The following is a 21,338-nucleotide window of genomic DNA, read 5'->3' as shown; positions in this document are numbered from 1 at the left end:
CCACCGCGGCTCCGCCTATAGCCGGGGCCCGTCGCTCGGGGTGCGCGGGACTCGGCCTTCCTCAACCAATGGGAAGACGAGAATTCGTCGTGTTGAGCGTGGCTGGAAAGATTGGCAGGCGAGGCCCCGCCTCGGCGCCTCTGTCCCGGATGAAGTGTGCTGGAAGGGGCGCCCGGGCCCCAGACTCAATCGCTGTCATGGCTGCACGGTCTGTCACTCTCGGCATCGACCTGGGCACCACGTCTGTGAAGGCAGCCCTGGTGGAGGCCGCGCGCGGCGACCCTTCCGGGTTCGTGGTACTGGCGAGCTGTGCCCGGCCTGCGCGGGCCGAGACTGCGGCCCAGAGCGCGGCGGCGGGGCCTCAGGTGAGGCAGCGCCCTGGAGCCTCGCCGCCTCCAGGAGCCTCCAGACACCCTCTTCCTCCTCAAAGAAGTCTCCCTGACTGCTCCAGCCTGCCTGATCTCTGCCTGCCCGCTGCAACTCCCTCGATCCGATAGATCTCCTCCCAGGAGCTTTCCCACCTGCTGGCACCGATCGCCCCACTCTCGGGCCTTCTTTGGGAGCCTTGACCTTGGCGCTATACCCCCGTGCTCTCTGCCCTCCACTTTCTGTATCCTGAGCTGCAGGAAATTGCTCTCCTGCATATGGAGCGATCTCAGGCTGCCTTCTCATTCTTGCGGCTCTCTGCTCCTCACATCTGCAGGTGTCCTCAAATTCAGGATTCAGCTTGTTCCCTAGGGCGGTGTCTGGGTTTTCCTTGAGAAATCAGACGCAAAATCCAGCGTAACCTGCCGCTCTCTCATCCCGCAGGAGTGGATTGTGGGTGGAGGAACTCAAACACTTGGACAGCAAAAGTCCCTTGGCCCCAAAGGCTGAGATACCTTGGAAGAAAGACGCCAGGACAGATAGACATTGAGAGATACCTCAATTAAAATGTTAGAAAAAGGTCAGATTGATAATTCTACACGAAAACTAGTGTTTTGTGAAAGCTACAATATAGAAATGGAGAATTTCACCACAGTGGGCTCAATTGCAAGTTGTGGGTTCAGAAAGGATGTCAATCCTCAGAGATGGATTCCATTAATTCCTTGAAAAAGGTAGCTTTATGTTCAGTTCATTGATAATACAGATTAATATCAAGGAACTTTCTGTGTATCCTCATGACTTTTTTTTTTCCCTGGATCTCAGCTTGTTCTTATAATTGAAATAGATGACCTCTATGGCCCCTTTCAGCCACAAACCTCGATTTTCTGAGCCAAGCCCCACTCCCAATAGCTTTGTTTTTCACAAGCTCTTGCCACATACCTGGACTCAGTCCTTTAGGGTTCAGAGTCCATCTTGATCAGAAGCATTTCAGAGGATAAAGATTTCAGCACTTCACATTTTCATAGAGCCTGTCAAAATTAGCTTGGTTGGGGCATCAGGACATTTTAGAATGATTATCTCACTTCATGGACCATGAAGTGGAGGCAAAGTCAGGTCTGACCCTGTGGGGGTAGGCAGCAGAGCTGCGATTACAGGGGTGGGTTTTAGGCAGTGCCCTTTTCTCTTGAAATAGGGCCACTTCTTGAAAACTACTTTCCCCACTTCCCCCAGTGTCCAGCACAGTGTTCTGTGTTTACAGGCATGCCCAGTGCTCCACACCTGCCTAAGGGGGGGTTTAGGGGAGGCCGGTAATAGCCCCCTTGCATCCTCCACATGTGTGTTGTGCTCTGGGACAAACAGCCTTGTTGTAATTTCACCTATAGCAGGATTTCTTCACCTTGGCACTGTTGATATTTGGAGGTTGGATGATTCTTTGTTGTGGGGTGCTGTCCTGTGCGTTGTAGGATGTTCAGCAACATCCCTGGCCTCTAACCCACTGCATGCCAGTAGAACCCTCCTCCCCAGCTGAGACACCCCAAAATGCCTCCATATTGCCAAATGCCCCCGAGGGGACAAAAATCATCCCTGGGGTAAACACTACTGATCCATAGAAACACCTGGTGGCTCTGTTCTTTCCTCATGTCCATATTTCTCACTCTTTAGAAGCATTGTGTACTCCACGGTCAACTTTGGCAGCTTTGTGGAAGGTCAGACTTTTAGCTCTTTGCAACTTTAAAATATCAAGATTTTTGAGGGAAGCTCTGTGACCCTTTCTGTGTTATGAATTTTACCTGTCTGGGCCTCAGTTTCCCCATCTGTAAAAAGGGGTGTGGGGGAGGAGGGTTGAATGAGTTCCTAAATTCTTTTTTCAAATCTGAATTTCTAGCATGTGATCTGAATGTAGACCACTTGATATTCTGAATCAAGGAATGGGGGCAGCGCCTTTCCTGTGACATTGTGGGTGTATCCACTGTCTGTCCAAGAATTGCTCCCCCATCACACTCACCACTAAAACTCCCCACACACTGAGTGCCTCCTTGCCTTCACTCCCCTCTGGCCTGTTTCACTCCTCCGCTGCCCTTACCTACACAGCTCACCCACCCTAGGCCCATTTTAAACAGCAGCTCCTCTGTCCTGCGTTCATGTACCATCTGGGTTCATGCCACGTGGGAACTCTTTAAACCAGCACTGTGCAGTGCACATGTGAGCCACACGCGTAATTTTCAACTTTCTGGTGCCCATATCAAAAAATTGTAAAAAGGAACCGTAAAATTAAGTTTCATTGCTTATTATTTTAACCCAATGGATCCAAACATATCATTTCCATATGTAATAATCAATATAGAATTATTAATGAGATATTGTGCTTTTTTTTCCGTACTAAATCTGAAATCTGGTGTGTAGATTTCGATTCAGACTAGCTGTGTGCAGCTGATGACTGCCGTGTTGGACAGGGCAGGTGTAAACAAATGCCTCTTCCCTGCTTCCTTCTTCCTTTGCCCGCTGTCTTATTTCTTCCCTCCTGGGGAATCACGCACAGCCATGCATCTCCTCTCTGCCCCATCTTTTACTGCCCGCTCAGTTCTACTGTAGTCTCTCCTGCATAAAGAGTCTTGTTAGGATGTAGGGTTGCCTCCTCAACGAAATGCTCTGTGTTCCCTCTCCTCTCCTTCCCCAGCCCTACCCCTCCTCACCTTTCTTCTTTCTACTCCTTCCATCAAGTTTGTTTGGAGCCAAGAACTGCCACAGCCCGAGGCCAGCAGGCTGACAAATAAAGGCTTAACTCCAAGGAGGGGAGGCCTGCACTGCCCCCGGAACAAATGCAAGCCCTCAGGGCATTCGGGAAATGTTTGCCAGATGGATGAACTGGAGCAAACACTAGGGCTGGTCCTCAGGTGCTTTAGTCCAGGAAGCCTTTCTTGCCTACACCTTTCCTGCTGGGTTCCTCCCTGCTGGGTTCCATCCTTCCTCTACCCCAATGCTTCATGTGCCTTGCCAAAGACCTTTGCCTTATTTCTTCTTGCAGCATGGTCTTTCTTGTGTTTTCCTGTCCTGCTGGACAGTAAGCTCCTGTAGGGCAGGGCAGTGCTTTTCTCAGCTCAGACTCTTCCACGGCAGCGGGCAGAGCCCAGGCCATTGGCTGACCTTAACCCACAGAAGCGCCTCATCTGTGAAGGGAGAAGTGGGACCTCGCCCACCACGTTCCTACTCCAGGCCCCGCTGGAGGTGGTGGAGAACCCTCAGGCCCACATCCCCTCCTTGAGGCCCCTCAGCAGGTCCTGGCAGTGACCTCGGTGGAATTAGGTGGGCAGCCACCACCCAGGAAGTCCCTGGCGCCTCTGCCCTCCTTCCCCTGCCTGTGTGTGTACCTCTGTCCAACGTATCCTGTTCTGTTTCCAGGAGCAAGAGCAGGATGTGAGGAGAATCATCCAGGCCCTCCACGAGTGCCTTGCTGCCCTTCCCCGGCAGCAGCTCTGCAAGGTCTGTGGCATCGGAGTGTCAGGACAGATGCACGGAGTCATGTTCTGGAAAACAGGCCAAGGTATGCTGAGCTTGGGGGTGATCACGTGCTGTTAAGAGTCACCCTGTGATCTCAGGTGGCCTCGGCCTGCAGCGGCTTGAAGCAGGGTTTTGGTTGCCCTGGCCAGAGACTGAAGTTAGGCTGCAACAGTGAGAGTGCTGAATCCTAGCCACTAGACCACCAGGGACCAGCGGCCAGTGATAAGACTCTAGCCCGTCGGCTTTGTAGAAATGAATTTCCACAAAGAGACAGAAAGTAGTGAAACAAGTAAAGTGTTTATTAGCAGGAAAAAGGGTACGTGTGTATAGACACACAGGCAGGCTCAGAGGGGCAGAGGCTCTCAGAGGCTCGCGCCCTCGTGGTAGTTTGAATCACTTATATGGGGCATTTCTTCTGATTTCCCTTGGCCAATCCTCTTGCTTTGACTGGCTCTGAGTCCGTATTTGGTTTATCTCAGGGTCCTCCCCTGTGTGTGCGCACATCTCTTAGGCAAGATGGATTCTAGCAAAGAGGCCTACGGGTAGGTTGACATCACCTACTATGGAGTGGCACCCCTTCCCTTTTTGACCCCCGAGGAGCCTTTCTGTGCATGTGTACTTGGGAAGGGCTCCTTGATCTTGAGAATGAGGAATATGTGGTCTCTTTATCTTTTATCTGGACAGCCCTCAACGCTTCGCTCCGCTATTACCTTCATCTTGGAGTATCTGTCCGCAGGGGACAGACTCCAGCTGCTCAGCCTGGGGCCCTTCTATCTCCTGCCTCCCCTGGAACCAGAAAAGGGCTGCTGCCAAGGGCTCTCTGTGATGGGTCAGGTTATTCTGCTGCCTCTTGCGTTTTGTGTACATCCTGTCCTGTTCAAAGGAGGTAATGAAGTGAACTGTCCACTCACACGTTATTCATGAACAGGGAGAGGAGAAGAGTGAGTTCTCTCTGATTCTCTGTTGGGTTCAGTGGAGTGGACTTTCCACAGCCTCCTCTTTCTTTGTGCCAGTGTCTTGGAGCATCAGTGCCAACAACCAAGAGATTAGTGTAGCTGTAGATTCCAAGACGCAGAGGAAACTCTTCTGAATTTAGGCATAGTTTTTGTTGTTTAACATAATCACAGATATTTGTGATTTTTCCATTCCAGGGCACATCCTTTTCATGGGCACAGTTGCTAAGCATCATTTAGTTGGTCGTATTCTTTCAGGAGGTCTGCCACAGTGCAGAGGTGGGTGGCCTGTTCTGTTTGGCCTCTAGGAGGAGTATTAAGCCAGGAAAACAGCAGTGAGCACTTCGCATGCCAGGTGCTGAGCTAAGTATATTACCTGTGTGATCTCATTGAATTTTCCCAACACCCTTATGACATGGGTTACATTACTCTCCCTCTTGTGCAGATGAGACCTGGAGGTTCAGAGAGGATAAAATAATATGCTCAGGGTCATGTGGCAGCAAGTAGCAACTCCAGCTTTTCTCTTTTTTAATTAATCTTTATTTTGGCTGCGTTGGGTCTTTGTTGCTGCGCACGGGCTTTCTCTGGTTGCGGCGAGCGGGGACTTCTCTTGTTGCAGAGCACGGGCTCTAGGAGCGCGGGCTTCAGTAGTTGCAGCACGCAGGCTCAGTAGTTGTGGCTCGCGGGCTTAGTTACTCCACAGCATGTGGGTTCTTCCCAGACCAGGGCTCGAACCCGTGTCCCCTGCATTGGCAGGCGGATTCTTAACCACTGCGCCACCAAGGAAGTCCCGTGACTCCAGCTTTTGAACTCAAGTCTGTCTGACTTCAGACACTGAACTTTGAAAATCTCCCAGGAGGACCAGAGTCACAGGAGGACACACTAGCTCAATGAAGGGAGGACTTTCCCAACAGAATGTCCAAGGCAGGATTAGACTCCTGTAGGAAGTTATGAGCTCCTGTTACGGCAAGTGTTAAAAAAAATTTTTTTTTTAATTATAGAAAGTTCGACATAGACATAAAAGTAGGGAGAACAGCATTATGAACTGACACATACCCATCACCCAGCTTCAAAACTATCAACTTTTCACTGCAGGTGTTTTAAGCGTAGTATGGATGGCTACTTTGCGGGGTGGAGGCTGTAGTTAAGGAGGTTGGACATTGGATTCACCCCTCCTCTGCCTAGAGGATCAGTGATTCCGATTCCCCTGGGCCAAGTGAGTGGTGACTTGCCTCTTGGTGGCTTGACAGGGGTCTGGTGGTGCATCCTTTGATCAGTCCCCAGGGGGGGCCTGGGTGACTGCCGAAGCCCACCCAGGCTCTCCCCCTCCTCCTCTCCCTTTGTCTGCCTGTCGTCAGGCCAGCTGGGACCACGGGAGCTGCTCGGCTCCAATCCCCAGCAGGAGTGAAAGGCCAGTTCTGGTGTTAGAGCTGAACTCTCAGGGGGAGTCTAGGTTGTAAAAGTTTTTAAACTCCTTAATTTTGCAGTAACAAGAATAAACGTCCTTTTGATACTAAAACCCTTCCCAAAGAGGACAGCAGAGATCTAATGATTGTGCTCCGGTCACACGCCTTCCTTTCTGCCCGTCTCCTGGCCTCTGTAACGACCACACAAACCATCACCCACATCGGTGGAGAGAGCTGCTTAATATTTCATGGGGCCCACCTGCATGCCTTCTTGTTTTGGTTTCAGTTTCTGGGAAGGAGAGCCACTGTTTGACGATGATACCTGCTTAGCAGAGTGAGTGAAATCATATTTGAGATCAAGTCGTTCTGCTTTTAATAGCGGCTGTAATTCAGTTTGGTTTCGGGACCTACAATATGCGAGGCTCTGTGCTGGGCCCCGCGGGAGACATAGAAACAGGATGCAGCCCTCGTCTTCCAGGGTTCGCTCAAGGCAGTCAACACAGACAGGCACCAGTAACCTGAGCGGAGAGCTAAGTGCTTCCACAAGGGCGCCAATTGGAGAAGAGAGGGAGTGACTAGTGTCTTCTGAGAGGCCTGTGGTTACACCAGTTTCCACATTCCATTTTCAGGCTCAGTAATAGCAGGAGAGAAGTGGGGATCATAAAATCAAGCTAAAAGGCCAGCAGCAGACAGGGAGAAATTATTCACTAGTATATAGTAGACAAAGGACGAATATGGGTGCATATAAAGAACAAAGAAAGGACCAATGGCCCAGTGGAAAAATGGGCAGAGGAAACCAACAGGCAATTCCTAGAAGAGGAAATACAAATAGCTAATAAGCATATGAAAAGATGCTCGGTGTCATTAGGAATTAGGAAAATGCAGAGGAAAACAACAACGAGAAATCATTTTCCACCCACTGGATTGTAAGAAAGCAGTTTGAGAATGTCAAGAGTTGGCAAAGGGGGTGGAAAATTGGTTTTTTAAAATATCACTCCTGGTAGTATATATTAGCTTGGCCGTTTCAGAGGGCAGTTTGGCAGGGTGTTTGGTGGGCTTCCCTGGTGGCACAGTGGTTGAGAGTCCGCCTGCCGATGCAGGGGACGTGGGTTCATGCCCCGGTCTGGGAAAATCCCACATGCCGCGGAGCGGCTGGGCCCGTGAGCCATGGCCGCTGAGCCTGCGCGTCTGGAGCCTGTGCTCCGCGACGGGAGAGGCCACAACAGTGAGAGGCCCGCGTACCGCAAAAAAAAAAAGATAAGAGAGTTATAGCAACTACAGGAAGAAAACTTCCAGCTGAACTAATATGAAACCCATTTGCTAATTGCCGGGGGTGAGGATAAAGCTTTTAAATTATACACTGTAAAAATAAGAGTTACTATGACTCAGTGGCCCTACTACTTAAAATCTGTTCAGGAAAAGGACTTTAACATGTATATGCAAAAGAGGCATAATCATGGTCACTCATGGCATCCTTGTTTATTGTAGTGAAAACTGTGACGTTTCCTCATGGGGGAGTGGTTAAATAAATGTTGGTACCCCACGCTGTAGAATGGTATGCAGTAGTTGCAAAGAATAAGGTGCACTCACATGTACTAACGTGGAAAGAATTCCAGGACATGTTGCTGGATGATAAAAACAACCACTAAAAAAATACATACAGTATAGTACTGTTTGTTTTTAAAAAACAGACAAAACCAAAATATAATAAAACCCAGCCCAAATCAACCAAACCAAAGAGAGTATGTTGTGTGAGTATAAAAACCCAACAACGGGACTTCCCTGGCGGTCCAGTGGTTAAGACTCCGCGCTTCCAGTGCAAGAGGTGCAGATTCGATCCCTGGTCAGGGAACTAAGATCCCACGTGCTGCACGGCCAAAAAATAAAAAACCCCAAAAAAACTCTACAAGTGCTAACAGTGACAGGAAGGGGGCTGGGACTCTGATGGGGATGGTCGAGCAGGCCTTTTGCTTTATCTGTAATATTTGAACATTTTATATTGAGAATGCATTCACTTATCATTTGTATAATTAAAAAAACTTTTAAATGATTATTATTTTTGCCAAAAAAAAGAAAGTGAGAGAAAGAACATCCATCAGGCCAGATTCTGGAACAGACTGTCTGGACTTGAATCCTGCCTCTACCACTTAGTAGCTATGTGATCTTTGACAAGATTTTTAAAGCTTCTCTGAGTTTCATATGTCTTATGTGAAAATGGGGATAAATATCACACCTATGTTGTAAGGCTAATATGTAGATTAAAAAAATTAATATTTTTAAAGTGCTTTGAACAATACCTGGTACATGGTAGGAACTCCGTATTTATTTTATAACACAAACAAAATAAAGATAATAGTCCTAAAAGTAAAAAGAAGAAAAAGGGTCAAAAGAGTTTTGGAAGCAGATAAAAGGGTTGAAGAAAAAGCTTCAGATTTCCAGCTTTAGGGCTGGGATAAGAATCCCAGCTTTAGGCAGAAACGTAATTGTGAGGGTGGACCACCCCATCCCCAGCTTACTCCCTCTTCCTGGGTGAAACTTAATAAGCTTCAGGTGCATATTATCTGTGACCGCTTCCCTGCTCTTCTTTTTTTTTTTTTTAATGATTTTTATTGACGTATAGTTGATTTACAATGTGTTAGTTTCTGCTGTACAGCAAAGTGAATCAGTTATACATATACATATATCCAGTCTTTTTTAGCTGCTTTTCCCATATAGGTCATTACAGAGGGATTGAGTAAAGTTCCCTGTGCTATACAGTAGGTCCTTTCTTTCCTTTCTTTCTTTTTTTTTTTTAAGGCCACACCTTGGGGCCTGTGGAATCTTAGTTCCCTGACCAGGGATTGAACTGGACCCTCAGCAGTGAAAGCACTGAGTCCTAACCACTGGACCGCCAGGTCCTTATTAGTTAGGTCCTTATTAGTTATCTATTTTATACATAGCATTGTGTATATCTGAATCCCAATCTCCCAATTTATCTCTCCCCCACCCCATTCCCCCCTGGTAACCATAAGTTTGTTTTCTACATCTGTGACTCTATTTCTGTTTTGTAAATAAGTTAATTTGTACCTTTTTTTTTTTTTAGATTCCACATATAATTGATATCATATGATATCACTTGCCTTTCTCTGTCTGCCTTACTTCACTCAGTATGACAATCTCTAGGTCCATCCACTCCCTGCTCTTCAGGGTACTTGGCCAGAACCCCTGAGTGTGAGTGAAGCGTTGTCATGGGTGATAAAGTCTGTCCTATAACCTCACTAGCAGAGTAGTCTCAAGGACATGCTGGTGCCAGTCCGTTGCTCTTTTCTCCATTTTTGGTCATCTCCTTCGTTCCAGGTTGTGAATGGACAGAGGCAGGGGCTGCCCCTGTGTTCGAGCCCAGAGCCGTGAGCCACCTGGTAACGTGGCAGGATGGCCGGTGTGGCAGCAAGTTCCTGGCTTCTCTGCCCCGGCCAGAGTCTCATCTCAGTGTGGCCACGGGGTTTGGCTGCGCAACCATCTTCTGGCTTTTGAAAAATAGGTACGGACACCTGTTGTTTGAATTGGGTGACGGATTTGCAGGGGAACGAGAGTGTCTGGGGAGCTGTACCTCTAGCTGGCCAGCATCACTCCACGTGCTGGATTGTCCCTCAGTGAGTGTGGCCCAGCACAGGGTATAGTCACAAGACTTAGACTTGGTCTACCACTGCTTCATTTCGCAGAGGGCTCTTATTGGTAATCTGATTCTCACCTGGAGGGGGAAAGAAGAGACCCAAGAGGGCCAGGGACTTGCCAAGGATCACAGGATGGGTTCACGGTGGGGTCAGGGCTGCTGAGAACGGCTGATGTCCTGCTTTCCCAGGCACGGTGTGTCCTCCTAGGAGTACCCTCCCCTAAGGCTGACTCTGGCCAGCTTGGCTTGGAGGGGTTGGGAGGTTCCGCTGCTAGGGATCCACAGCTGCTACCCAGCTATGCCATGTCTAGTCCACACCGCCCACAGTTAGGTGCAGCACATGCTTTCAAGTCAATATTAAACCACGTCGAATTGTTTGGGGTATGAAAAACAGCCCAGAGTTCCTGAAGTCCTACGATGCAGCTGGCACTATTCACGACTATGTGGTTGCCATGCTGTGTGGCTTGACAAGACCCCTGATGTCCGACCAGAATGCCGCTAGCTGGGGATATTTCAACACCAGGAGCCAAAGCTGGAACTTGGAGATGTGAGTATAACCGTGCAGGCTGGCTTGAGGCTGAAGGGCAGAACCTCTAAAGCGGGAGCTTCAGTGGGGCTTTCCCATCTGGCAATAATGGAGGATTCCACGAGGCCAAGATCAGGTTCCAACACCCTCCAGCCTGTTCCAGTCCCCGGGCATGGGTGGGCCTAACTGTAAGTGAAGTTCTTGGGGAGGGGCGCCACCCACCACGCCATGCTGCCTGCTCCTCCACTGTTGCCCAGACCTAGGGTGGGCTCCCCAGTTCTTTCTGTGCCCTGAGCCAGCCCGTAGATTCCAAAGAACAACATTCATTCTTTAACATATTATTTTATTTTTTTAACTTTTTATTTTATATTGGAATATAGTTGATTAACCATGTTGGGTTAGTTTCAGGTGTACAGCAATGTGATTCAGTTATACATATACATGTATCTGTTCTTTTTCAAATTCTTTTCCCGTTTAGGTTGTTACATAATATTGAGCAGAGTTCCCTGTGCTATACAGTAGGTCCTTGTGGGTTATCCATTTTAAATATAGCAGTGTGTACATGTCAATCCCAAATTCCCTAGCTATCTCTCTCCCCCACCCTAATGTATTTTAAAATAGGGTTAAGAAATGGAAGTAGTAGGCTTAAGGGATGCCTTTTAAGTTCCCTTTAAGCAATCATTTGCCTTTTCAGGTCCAGCAGTCCAGTGCCCTATAAGTTCACTGCCTTCAGGGTCCAAATTCTGAGCTCTGTAATAAAACAAAAAGCACCTGGTAATTCAGGTAAAGGACTTTCCAGCATGTTTTATAAAATTGGCAGCCCCATGTTCACTAACTGCGAGTGATGGATGCATTTGGTATTCAGGAGACTGATGGGTTTGACTTTGGTTTGGCCTGTGCTAACCAGCTGTGACTTTGCTCTAAAACTCCAGCTTCCTCCCTTTGCACAGTGTTTGCTCTCCCTTCAAATGCAGGAGGCTGGATGCCGATGAAATCTGCTTCTTATCCAGTCTCTTCTGACTACCTCTGCTCAAACTGGTTGTGTTCTTCTCCAAGAGGCCCATCCCAAGCTCTTGAAAGCCAGGGTTCACTCTTTAAATAACCCAAGGCTTTCCCTCATGGTTTAAAAAAAGCCAAAGAGACCCTCTGTGAAAACACTGGATTCTGCTCTCCCTTCTTGAATGTGTATCCTATTGCGCTTTCCGTTGCTGAGTTTCCTGGAAACAACAGAAAACAGAAAACCAAGCACCAGGTAGATATGCTGTCCACTTTTGGTTTGCAGACTGAGGGACGCAGGCTTTCCCGTCCACCTACTCCCGGACGTCACCGAGCCTGGCAACGTGGCAGGCAGAACTTCCCAGGCCTGGTTTGAGATCCCAAAGGGGACGCAGGTGGGCGTGGCCTTGGGGGATTTGCAGGCCTCTGTCTATTCCTGTATGGCCCAAAGGACAGACGCAGGTAAGTCTGTCTTTGGTTCTCTCCTCAGACTTCTACTGGGGCCTCCTAAGCCCCAGCTCTGTGCCAGGGTCCGAGGGGCACCCATAGCCAGCAGTCGCAGCGTCCTCTTGACCATTATGTTACAAACACGAAAAACACCCTCATCCCTACAGGTGAAGCCCCTGCCCCGGGAGCTTACAATTCAGCAGGGCAATTTCTGTCCTGACCACAGTCTGTGCCTTTCTTCTCTAGAGACAGGTGAGGGAAATGACTCTCTCTAGTTGGCTGGTTTCTATGTCTCCATGACCAAGAAAATAGATTATTATTCAATAGGTTAGGGGTTTTGTTATTGTGTGTTTGTCAACGAAAGTTCCTCAGATCTGAGTAGAAGCGCAGACGTCCCTGTATTCCACGTAAGAGAGTCACAGTGAAGGGGAGACAGCAATCCAGGGCAGGGGCTAGAGGCTGAAATGTGAATTTCATAAAATTTTCATGTGTCATGAAATATTCTTCTCCTCTTCATTTCTTTTCAACCTTTTAAAAAGGTAAGAACACGCTACTGGGATTGTAAAATGGTGCAGTCCCTTTGGAAAACAGTCTAGCAGTTCTTCAAAAGTTAAACGTGGAATTACCATGGGACCCAGCCATTGCACTCCTATGTGTATATTCAAAAGAATTGAAAACACATGTCCGCACAAAAAACTTGTACACAAATGTTCCTAGCAGCCTTGTTCATAATAGCCAAAATGTAGAAACAACCCAAATGCCCATCGACTGATAAATGGATTTTAAAAATGTGGTGTATCCACAGAGCTAAAATGCTATAACATGTGAATGAAAGTGAAAGGCCACATAGTGTATTATTCCATTCCTGTGAAATGTCCAGAACAGGCAAATCCGTAGAGACAGAAAGCAGATTCATGGTTGTCTAGGGCTGGGACACGGGGATGATTGCTAAGGAGTATGGGATTTCTTTCTGGAGTGGTGAAAATGTCCTAAAATTAGGTCTCAGTGATGTTTGTACAACTCTGTGAATATACTAAAAAGCACAGAACTGTACACTTTAAAAGGGTGCATTTTATGGTGAATTTTCCGAATTACATCTCAATAAAGCTATCATTTAAAAAAAAATGGAAGAGACTTTCTTAGCTCCTGGGCCATACAAAAACAGATGGCAGGCTGGATATGGCCTGGGGGCTGTCGTTGGCCCCTCCTGGGGCTGGGGTAGACTTTGGGTCTGCCTCCCCGAGCAGGGTGATTGCAGGCTTTGTGTCTCATTTGATCCTCAGGGCAGCCTGGCTGAGTGGGCCCACTTCGAGAGCCTCGCCTTGTTATCAACGGGAACAGAGAAGTCATTCATCTTACTCGGATTTTCTTTGTCATGACATCTTTTTTTCCTCCATCAGTTAGAACTATTACAATTTAACCTTGAGTTTAAAAACTCTGACCAGCACTATCCTCTGAAGCAGTAGTTTATTCCTATTTTAGTACATTCTTAAAAAATAAAATTTCAAGTGACTTTTTGTTTTGTTTTTGGTAGTAATTCCTCTTAATTCAAGATTAGGTGAGAGGGAAAGCTGAGATTCTGCCACTTAAAAAAAATTTTTTTTATTGAAGTATAGTTGATTTACAATGTTGTGTTAGTTTCAGGTGTATAACAAAGTGAATCTGTTATACATATACATATATCCAGATTCTGCCACTTTTGTTTGCACAAATATGTGATAAAATCTTTTAAGGTCAAAAACCCCATCTTTTTCTCCTGAATTTTCTCCCTGAGCCCTTGTCACCATCCAAAATGAGGATGATGATGCCTTTCTCATGGGGCAGTTGTCGTGATGCACTGGGACGGTGCCTATAAAGAGCCTGGCTCTTTCCTCCTACCTGGTAGTCTTCAAATCTTAGGCTGTTCCCTCCACAGAGAGCTGTCATGTGCCTGGATATAAATGTCCTTTCTAGATGGTGGTCAAATGGGAAGAAGCTAAGCTTTAGGCTCCATCTTCACTGAGCTGGTTGTGGTCTCTGGTTCTAGACTGGGGCCGCTGGCCTGTGCCCAGCTGTGCGGTGTCCATGGGCAAGGCTGGTCGGCCCCCTTCGCTGACACTTCCCCCCGAGGGGATAGGTGGAGGGCATGATGCTTCTGGTTTATCGTCATGGTGAAAGTCTTGATGTGGCAGGAAGTCAAGGTTATTGACTTTCTGAGACTTGTTTTCACTCTCCTTGCCTCTGCCTCCCAGGAGGTAGGATAGTTGGATGCTGACCTCAGTTAGTTTAGCCCCAACAGACTGAGAGGAACAGGCTTTCCGGCCAGGTCTCGTGAGAAATGGAGGAGAGACTCCTGGGACGGTCTGTAGGCTCTGGCCTCCATCTAGAGGAGAAAAGCATCCCCTCTGTTCTAGGTCTGGGAGCGTCCCCCCTGCTGGTGGAGGGAGGTTGAGAAGCACACCTTGGAAATGAGAAGGAGGTGGTACCCACCAAAAATGAATGAAACCTCCCAAAGAATAAAACACTTGGGCTGAGGTCTGCCTCTCTGTGAATAGTAGCTTATTGCTGTGTAACAAATCGCTCCAATGCTTAGTAGCCTAAAACAGCAAACACTTATTATCTCACACAGTTTCTGAGAGTCAGGAGTCTAGGTGTGGCTGGATTGCAATCACACTGTCAGTCGGCTGGGGCTGCAGTCATCTGAAGGCTTGACTGGGCTGGAGGATCCACTTCTCAGCTCACTCATGTGGCTCTTGGCAGGAGGCCTCAGCTCCTTGTAGGTGTTGGAGGACGGAGGGAATGAAAAGTACCCACCGAACTGAGAATGCATCTTGAGACTGAAAAATGAGACAGGCGGCTCCGTATAATCAATGGGTCAGTTTATTCTAGGGTAACTTACAGAGTGGGATCAGGCAGACAATGATCTGGAAGCATTGGCAGCTGCATTCTGCACCACCAAGGGGCCTTTGGGACAGTTTTATAGTTAACCTAGGACATGAGGGTGGGTGCCTGGAAACAGGACATACACTCCTAAGTTAAGATGACTGAATGGGTAACTAGTCTCATGGGCTCTGGGAATACATCAGCAAAAGTCAGCATAGTTTGGGAACTAACAGAGCATAGAGGCCACCTGGCCCTAACCATTGTTAAACAATATCTACTAACTACAAAGCCCTTGACGACAGAGAAGTGATTCACCGCCTAGTACAGTCCTGGGTAGGGTCAGCGGAAGGACAGGAGGGACCGTACGGGCTCAAGATGGGGTCAGTTATGCCAGCAACCATCCAGTGGGCCTCTCCATAGGGCTGCTCACGACGTGGTACCTGCCTCCCCTGGAGCAGGTGATCAGGATGGAAGCTGCAGTGCCCTTTTATGACCTGGTCTCCAGAGTCACACACTGTCACTTCTTACTCTCTTCATTAGAAGCCAGTCACTGAGTCCAGCCCACACTCAGGGGTGGAGGACTAGGCTCTTCCTCCTGAAAGGAGGAGTATCCAGGAATTTGTGGCACACTCTCCGACCCTGTTGTGACTTGTGGCCTCTGAGTTAGCCCAACAGGCCTAACCTCTGCTTTCTTTGGACCACATCCAGTTCTCAACATCAGCACCTCGGTGCAGCTGGTAGCCTCCATGCCTTCAGGATTCCAGCCAGTGCAGACTCCAGACCCTGCAGCTCCAGTCGCCTACTTCCCGTACTTTGACAGGACCTACCTGGCGGTGGCAGCATCACTCAATGGGGGCAACGTGCTGGCCATGTTCGTCCACATGCTGGTCCAGTGGATGGCGGATCTAGGTAAGGGTGGCCCACACAGTGGTGTGTTCTCTGCTTGTCCTTTCTATGTGGCAGTGTCCTGGTGCTGAATGTGCTGTAAGTTTCTAGATTCTTATCTCAGACCCAGCCAGATTCTAGCACATTCCCTCTGTCCTTAGGGATCTGAGCTTGTAGCCTTTCATCTTCTGAGCTGCCATCACCTACCCTTTTTTATTTTTTTTTTGCGGTACGCGGGCCTCTCCCTGCTGTGGCCTCTCCCGTTGCGGAGCACAGGCTCCGGACGCGCAAGCTCAGCGGCCATGGCTCACGGGCCCAGCCGCTCCACGGCATGTGGGATCTTCCCGGACTGGGGCACGAACCCGTGTCCCCTGCATCGGCAGGCGGACTCTCAACCATTGCGCCACCAGGGAAGCCCATACTCTCTTTTTTGAGGCGCATCTTCTCCTCTAACCTTAACTGTGGAGTATCCTAATAGTCTCCTGGCTCTCCCTGGCCCCGCTATTACTTTCTCTGTCAGTAACCTTGCATTTGAGGTTTGCCTTCTGCTGGCTACAGACAGCGGAGAATAAAATGATCAAACATGAATGAGTGAAAAGACTGGTAGCACTTATTCCTGGAAAGTAGCACCTCTCCTCCTTTCTTGGAAGGGTCCCTGGAAACTCTGACGTCTTCCTGCTCTCTTCAGGGTGGAATTGATCAGGCCTTCCTCTGCTCTGCATTTACAGAGAAAGATGTAACCTCTTTCTTCCAGGAGAGGTTCCCTTTCTAAGTACTTAGGGTAGAAATGAAATTTCTGGCCAGCTGTCTAGAAATAGGGAAATCATGCTTATCAGATGCATGGGTCACTTGTAGGAGCTCAAAATCAGGTCATTCCAGGAAACATCCAACAGAATAACTAGGTGGGGCACAGGCCACAGGGAGCACCTGGGAAGTTCATACTGGTCATGCAGACAGGTGTTGCTGACCCACGTCAATCCTTCCAGGCTGGCTGGGGGTGTCAGCATTGTGGGCAAGTTCTGCCCCCTTGGCTGGGAATCCCTCAGGAATGCTCCATTTACAGAACAGAACTTTGATCTTGTTTTGCCTTGAATCAAGAAAGGTTTTAAAGATGCAGAACCAGTCATCAGAACCTTCAGGCAAGCCCTTTACTCAGATACTTCTTTAACTGGGTTGAGTCTGTCGACTGTTTACTGAGTTGGCTGGTGTTTCTATTTATACAGAAGTGACTGTTTTGCTCAGCCCTGAAAGAGTACGTAATACTTAAGTTTTCTGTAAGATTTTCAAAAAGAAAAGTCTTTTACATTTTCGTGGTTCTTATTTTGATGAAACAGAGGGTGCTTTGAAGGCTAGTAGTTTATATAACTTAACCTCCTATGAAATGTCTACATTGTTTCATTTGATTGAAAAAAATATATTTTTTTCTTTCTCATTCCTGAGGGTGTATAGTTGAGTTTGTATGAGTTAAATGTGCTGACGTTGAGACTCCTTGGGGACTTTTGGCCATACATTGGAAATACTCGTGGAGTTTTAAAAACAATGTTGATGTCCTAGTTTCACCCCCAGAAAAGCTGATTATTGGGCTTGGGGGAGAGGAGTGGGGCCTGAGCACGGCATTTTATAAAAGTTCCTCAGGTGATCCTGATGCTCTCAAGTGTTGGTAAGCACTGATCTAGAACCTTCTACTCAAAAAGCGTGGTCCTCAGGCCAGCTGCACTGGCTTCCTCTGGGAGCCGATGACAAATGCAGAATCTCAGGCCCCACCCCAGGCACACTGAATCAGAAGCTGTGTTTTAATAAGATCCCTGAGTGATTCACATGCACATTCAACTCTGAGCTCTGGTCTAGACTGGTTGTTCGTAACCTCTGCCGAGGGGCAGGCTAGACTGTGATCAGCACTGTGGTCCTGGGATTCCTGTGACACTAATAACAGGTGTGATGATACTCATTGATCAGTGTATGCATTTGGTCCACTTAGGACCAAGAGTCCCACAGCTGCGGGATGGTAAGGACTCACAGCAGCGCTTACGAGCTCTCTCCTTGAAGATTGGGCTGGGGTCTGTAGTGAGAAAGGTGGCTGGGGTCGGGAGCAGAGCACAGCTAGCCAGAATATTTGAGTCCTGAGCTGGGAAGCAGCCAGCCACAGTGAGGAGAGGCAGCAAGTCAACCTATCCTTGCCCCCTGGTAACTCTATAGCCTGCAGCGAGGGGGTGCATGAACTCACACAGGCCTTCTCTGTTCCTGGCAGGCCTGGAGGCTGAAGAATCCACTGTATACTCACGCATGATCCAGGCTGCTGCACAGCAGAAAGACACCTGCCTAACCATCACTCCAACAGTGCTGGGTGAGAGGCACCTGCCAGACCAGCTGGCCTCAGTGACCAGAATCTCCTCCTCTGACCTCTCCTTGGGGCACGTGACCCGGGCCCTGTGCAGAGGCATCGTTCAGAACCTGCACTCAATGCTTCCTTTTCAGCAGCTCCAAGAGTGGGGCGTGGAGCGGGTGATCGGCAGTGGGAGTGCGCTGTCCAGGAACGAGGTGCTGAAGCAGGAGGTGCAGAGGGCTTTCCCCTTTCCAGTGTCCTATGGGCAGGATGTGGATGCAGCTGTAGGGGCCGCTCTGGTGATGCTCCAGAGAAACCTTAACCAGCAGGAGCATTAGCACACTCATTGGCCAAAGGACTGTTGCAAAGTTTATCTAATTAATGTTCCTCTCCTTATCTTGGGATCATGCTTTTCCTGGACAGCTCTGTGGGCAGTTTTAAGCAATGCTTATTCTCAGGCCATCATTTTCACCAAGAACCAATCTTCAGGGCACACTCTAATAATGCAGCCAGGAGTCATCAACCAGATCCCAAATCAGTGCCTTCTGAAAGAGACTCACCTGAGAGCTGGTTGCAAATGTAGATGTGGGAGAGACAGAGAGAAAGGGAAAGATGGGTCACATGTACCGTTGGAAGAGTCTTCCCTACTGGATCGTGCCACGTGACCCTGAGGCCCCTTTCCCAGTCTTGTTCTTCTCTGGCCACAGCCAGCTAGCTGGGGCAGAAGATGACCCAAGGACAGTGATGCAGGCTGGCTGAGATGAAGATGCAGGGATCTGTGCTGGCCTTCTTGCCATGTACCTCCCCTCCAAGGAGAGCCTGCTTGGTGCTGCCATGGTTCCTCACACCACAGCTGGCTTGAAGACACAGAACAGAGAAGAAAATGTGGGTGGAATGACCAGCCAAGGGGACAGATGCTGCATAACGCCACCATTCAGGCATGTTGTTCCCAAGAGTCTGACCAGACACCAGCAAGACTCTTTTCCAAGAGTGTGTCTGTGCGGCAGTGTGTTTTTGCCCCTGTGCATCCCTGGGAAGCCTTCCAAGGGAAGGGATGCAGCTGCGCATGCTCCTGTTAGAGAGAAAGCAGAGAGAATCCCTTGTCCCAAATGCCCCAGCTCTTCTTTCTCTTGGTGTGGGCCTTGCTGGCCCACCATGTGTGCCTGGCTTGCAGAAACATCCCACTTGAGTCGGCATCTCTGCAGGGATCCCAGAGCATCTTAAACCTTCCCGTGGTTGGTAGGATGACCATGGAATGGCTTCCAGGAGAGGGCCACCATCGCTGTGTCTACTTCCACACTCCCAAGAGTGATCCCAGGTCCCTGACTCTGAGGCACCTGGGCGACTGTGAGTTTGGGAAGCAGTCATGTCTCTTTGTGAATGCCACGTTATGTGGTTGTCTGAAACTCTTAATCTGCCTGGCTGTGCTGATTGAATTTCAGATACTAAAGTTCATTCTTCCAGAGCCTTGTCCCTTTAGTAAAACACACCTCTCTGCATTGGGAAGACTATAAATCTGGCACTGCCACAGGGTTTGGGAGGTTGGACATAACTCTGGGGATCATTTGTAGAAGCCCTGCCTGCCCCATGGTTCTGCCGGGACAAGCAGCTGCAGATCACTCAGGAACGTATGTAATTGTTCTCTTGGCCAGAATGAGTTGACACCATATTTTGAGAGAGAAGTCACCTCGGGATGGGCCAAAGGATAGCAGAGAGCCCTGTCCATCAGGAGGAACTGGCCCTCCGATGTCAGGGAGGCAGCCTGTCTTGCATTCCCAGGATGCTGTGGGTGGAGTCTAAATATACATTAGGAGCTGGATGGGTATCCTGCGAAGCACCATAACTCTCTGTCCCCTTTCCGCATGTCCACATTACATCTGAGGGCTAAGCCTTGCACGGTCCAAGCTTGCCAGCTGGTGGTCCTGTTGTCATTTCTATTGCACTTGGCCTGGAGCCTCTGCAGGGGTTTGAGTACAGCTGCCAGGGCCTCATTTCTCCAGCCTGAAGTCATAAACCACTCGTTGCTTCTGCTCTCGTTCTCAGGAGGTACCATTCTGATCCTCAGATGAGGAGCTGGGTCATTAGGGCTGTTTGCCAATACCCTGATCTTAAGCACATGGTAGGCTAGCACTTCCCCACCTGATTTGCTTTGGCCAGTAAAACGTCAACAGAAGTTTGTTGCTTCCAGGCAGAAGCCCTTTGGAGCCAATGTGAGATTTGCCACACTCTGTTCCCTTTGCTGTAAGTGACCTGGGGTGTCCCAGAGAGGAGGCTCTGCTGCCCTGGGTCCCACATGAGGGCAATGTGGTGTAGAGCCCTCACCAAACAGCGAGTGACTCATAGTGTGACTGAGAAATAAACCTTTGATGTTTGATGCTACTGAGATTTGGGAGCTGTTTGTTACCACAGGATAACTTAGTTCATTCTGACTGCTACAGCCATGGTAGACACTGTGCCTGAGAAGTCCCAGCATAGACCCAGGTGAATCATATTTATGAAGCATCTACTAGGAGATGGGTGTTCTATCAGGCACGGTGACGTATTGTTGAATTCCCCTCACTAGAGAATGAAATAAACACTAAAACAGATTTACCCACATGCTAAGAAGGAGGAGCAATTCATTCTTCATGCAAGCCACATCGAAAAAAGAAACCTTAGAAAGTTTCAGTCCATTGCTACTAACAAAAGTTAGCGGTTTTTTTTTGTTTTTTTTTTTTTGCGGTACGCGGGCCTCTCACTGTTGTGGCCTCTCCCGTTGCGGAGCACAGGCTCCAGACGTGCAGGCTCAGCGGCCGTGGCTCACAGGTCCAGCTGCTCCGCGGCATGTGGGATCTTCTTGGACCGGGGCACGAACGCGTGTCCCCTGCATCGGCAGGCGGACTCTCAACCACTGCGCCACCAGGGAAGCCCAAGTTAGCATTTTTTGAGTACCTACAATGGACTAGAAGCTAATCTGGACTCTACTTGTTTGAACTCATTTTATCTTCACAATAATCCTAGAAGGTGGGTATATTATCCCCATTTCACAGATGAAGAAACCGAAACACAAAAACGTTAAGTTACTTATGTAAGATCATGACTCTAGGATTCCGAGCCCGCTTTCTTTGTTATTCTAGGCAGCGAGGTCAGGTTAGGCAAATGTGTTTATGTTAAAGTGATTGGCCTGACCAGAGTGTGTGAATTGTCTGGTGTCACTTGGTCATAGGGCAGGTGCAAGGGTGTCGTGGGAGTGGTGGCTGGAAATGTTGGGCAGACGGAGAAGGGTGGTGGATGCCAGAGAGTTTGGACTTTCTCCTGTGGGCAGCGGAGGGGAGGGAGGGGATTGGGGAGGGCTTTGGGAGAATAGCTGGCAGTGTGTATTCTGGATTGGAGGATGGATGTTAGGAGAAGGGTCTCAATTAGAGGAACCTAGAAAACAGCCTGT

The 21,338-nt window shown here is 48.7% G+C and overlaps 3 protein-coding genes across 3 annotated transcripts in view; 2 read left to right on the top strand and 1 right to left on the bottom strand.

The window, feature by feature from the left end:
* The window catches only part of RAP1GAP2 (RAP1 GTPase activating protein 2), a 445,551-nt gene that overhangs the window by 71,163 nt on the left and 353,050 nt on the right, over positions 1-21,338 (bottom strand). The gene's annotated exons all lie outside the window — the stretch shown is intronic.
* SHPK (sedoheptulokinase) lies at positions 69-20,293 on the top strand. Its single transcript, XM_004267033.4, has 7 exons — positions 69-365; positions 3,766-3,907; positions 9,560-9,743; positions 10,270-10,422; positions 11,684-11,859; positions 15,415-15,615; positions 17,840-20,293. Exons 1-7 carry the CDS (start codon positions 69-71, stop codon positions 18,250-18,252), a joined length of 1,566 nt encoding a protein of 521 aa, XP_004267081.3. The 3' UTR covers positions 18,253-20,293.
* Positions 20,655-21,338, top strand: part of TRPV1 (transient receptor potential cation channel subfamily V member 1) — a 34,435-nt gene continuing 33,751 nt past the window's right edge. The window contains exon 1 of the mRNA XM_049702097.1: positions 20,655-20,917. The gene's annotated coding sequence lies outside the window, so the exon portion shown is untranslated. The remainder of the gene's footprint in view (positions 20,918-21,338) is intronic.

Source organism: Orcinus orca, chromosome 19 (genome assembly GCF_937001465.1).
Source record: "Orcinus orca chromosome 19, mOrcOrc1.1, whole genome shotgun sequence".
NCBI classification, from domain to species: domain Eukaryota; kingdom Metazoa; phylum Chordata; class Mammalia; order Artiodactyla; family Delphinidae; genus Orcinus; species Orcinus orca.
The sequence above is the reverse complement of the archived record's forward strand: the minus strand, read 5'-3'. Positions and strand labels throughout refer to the sequence as shown.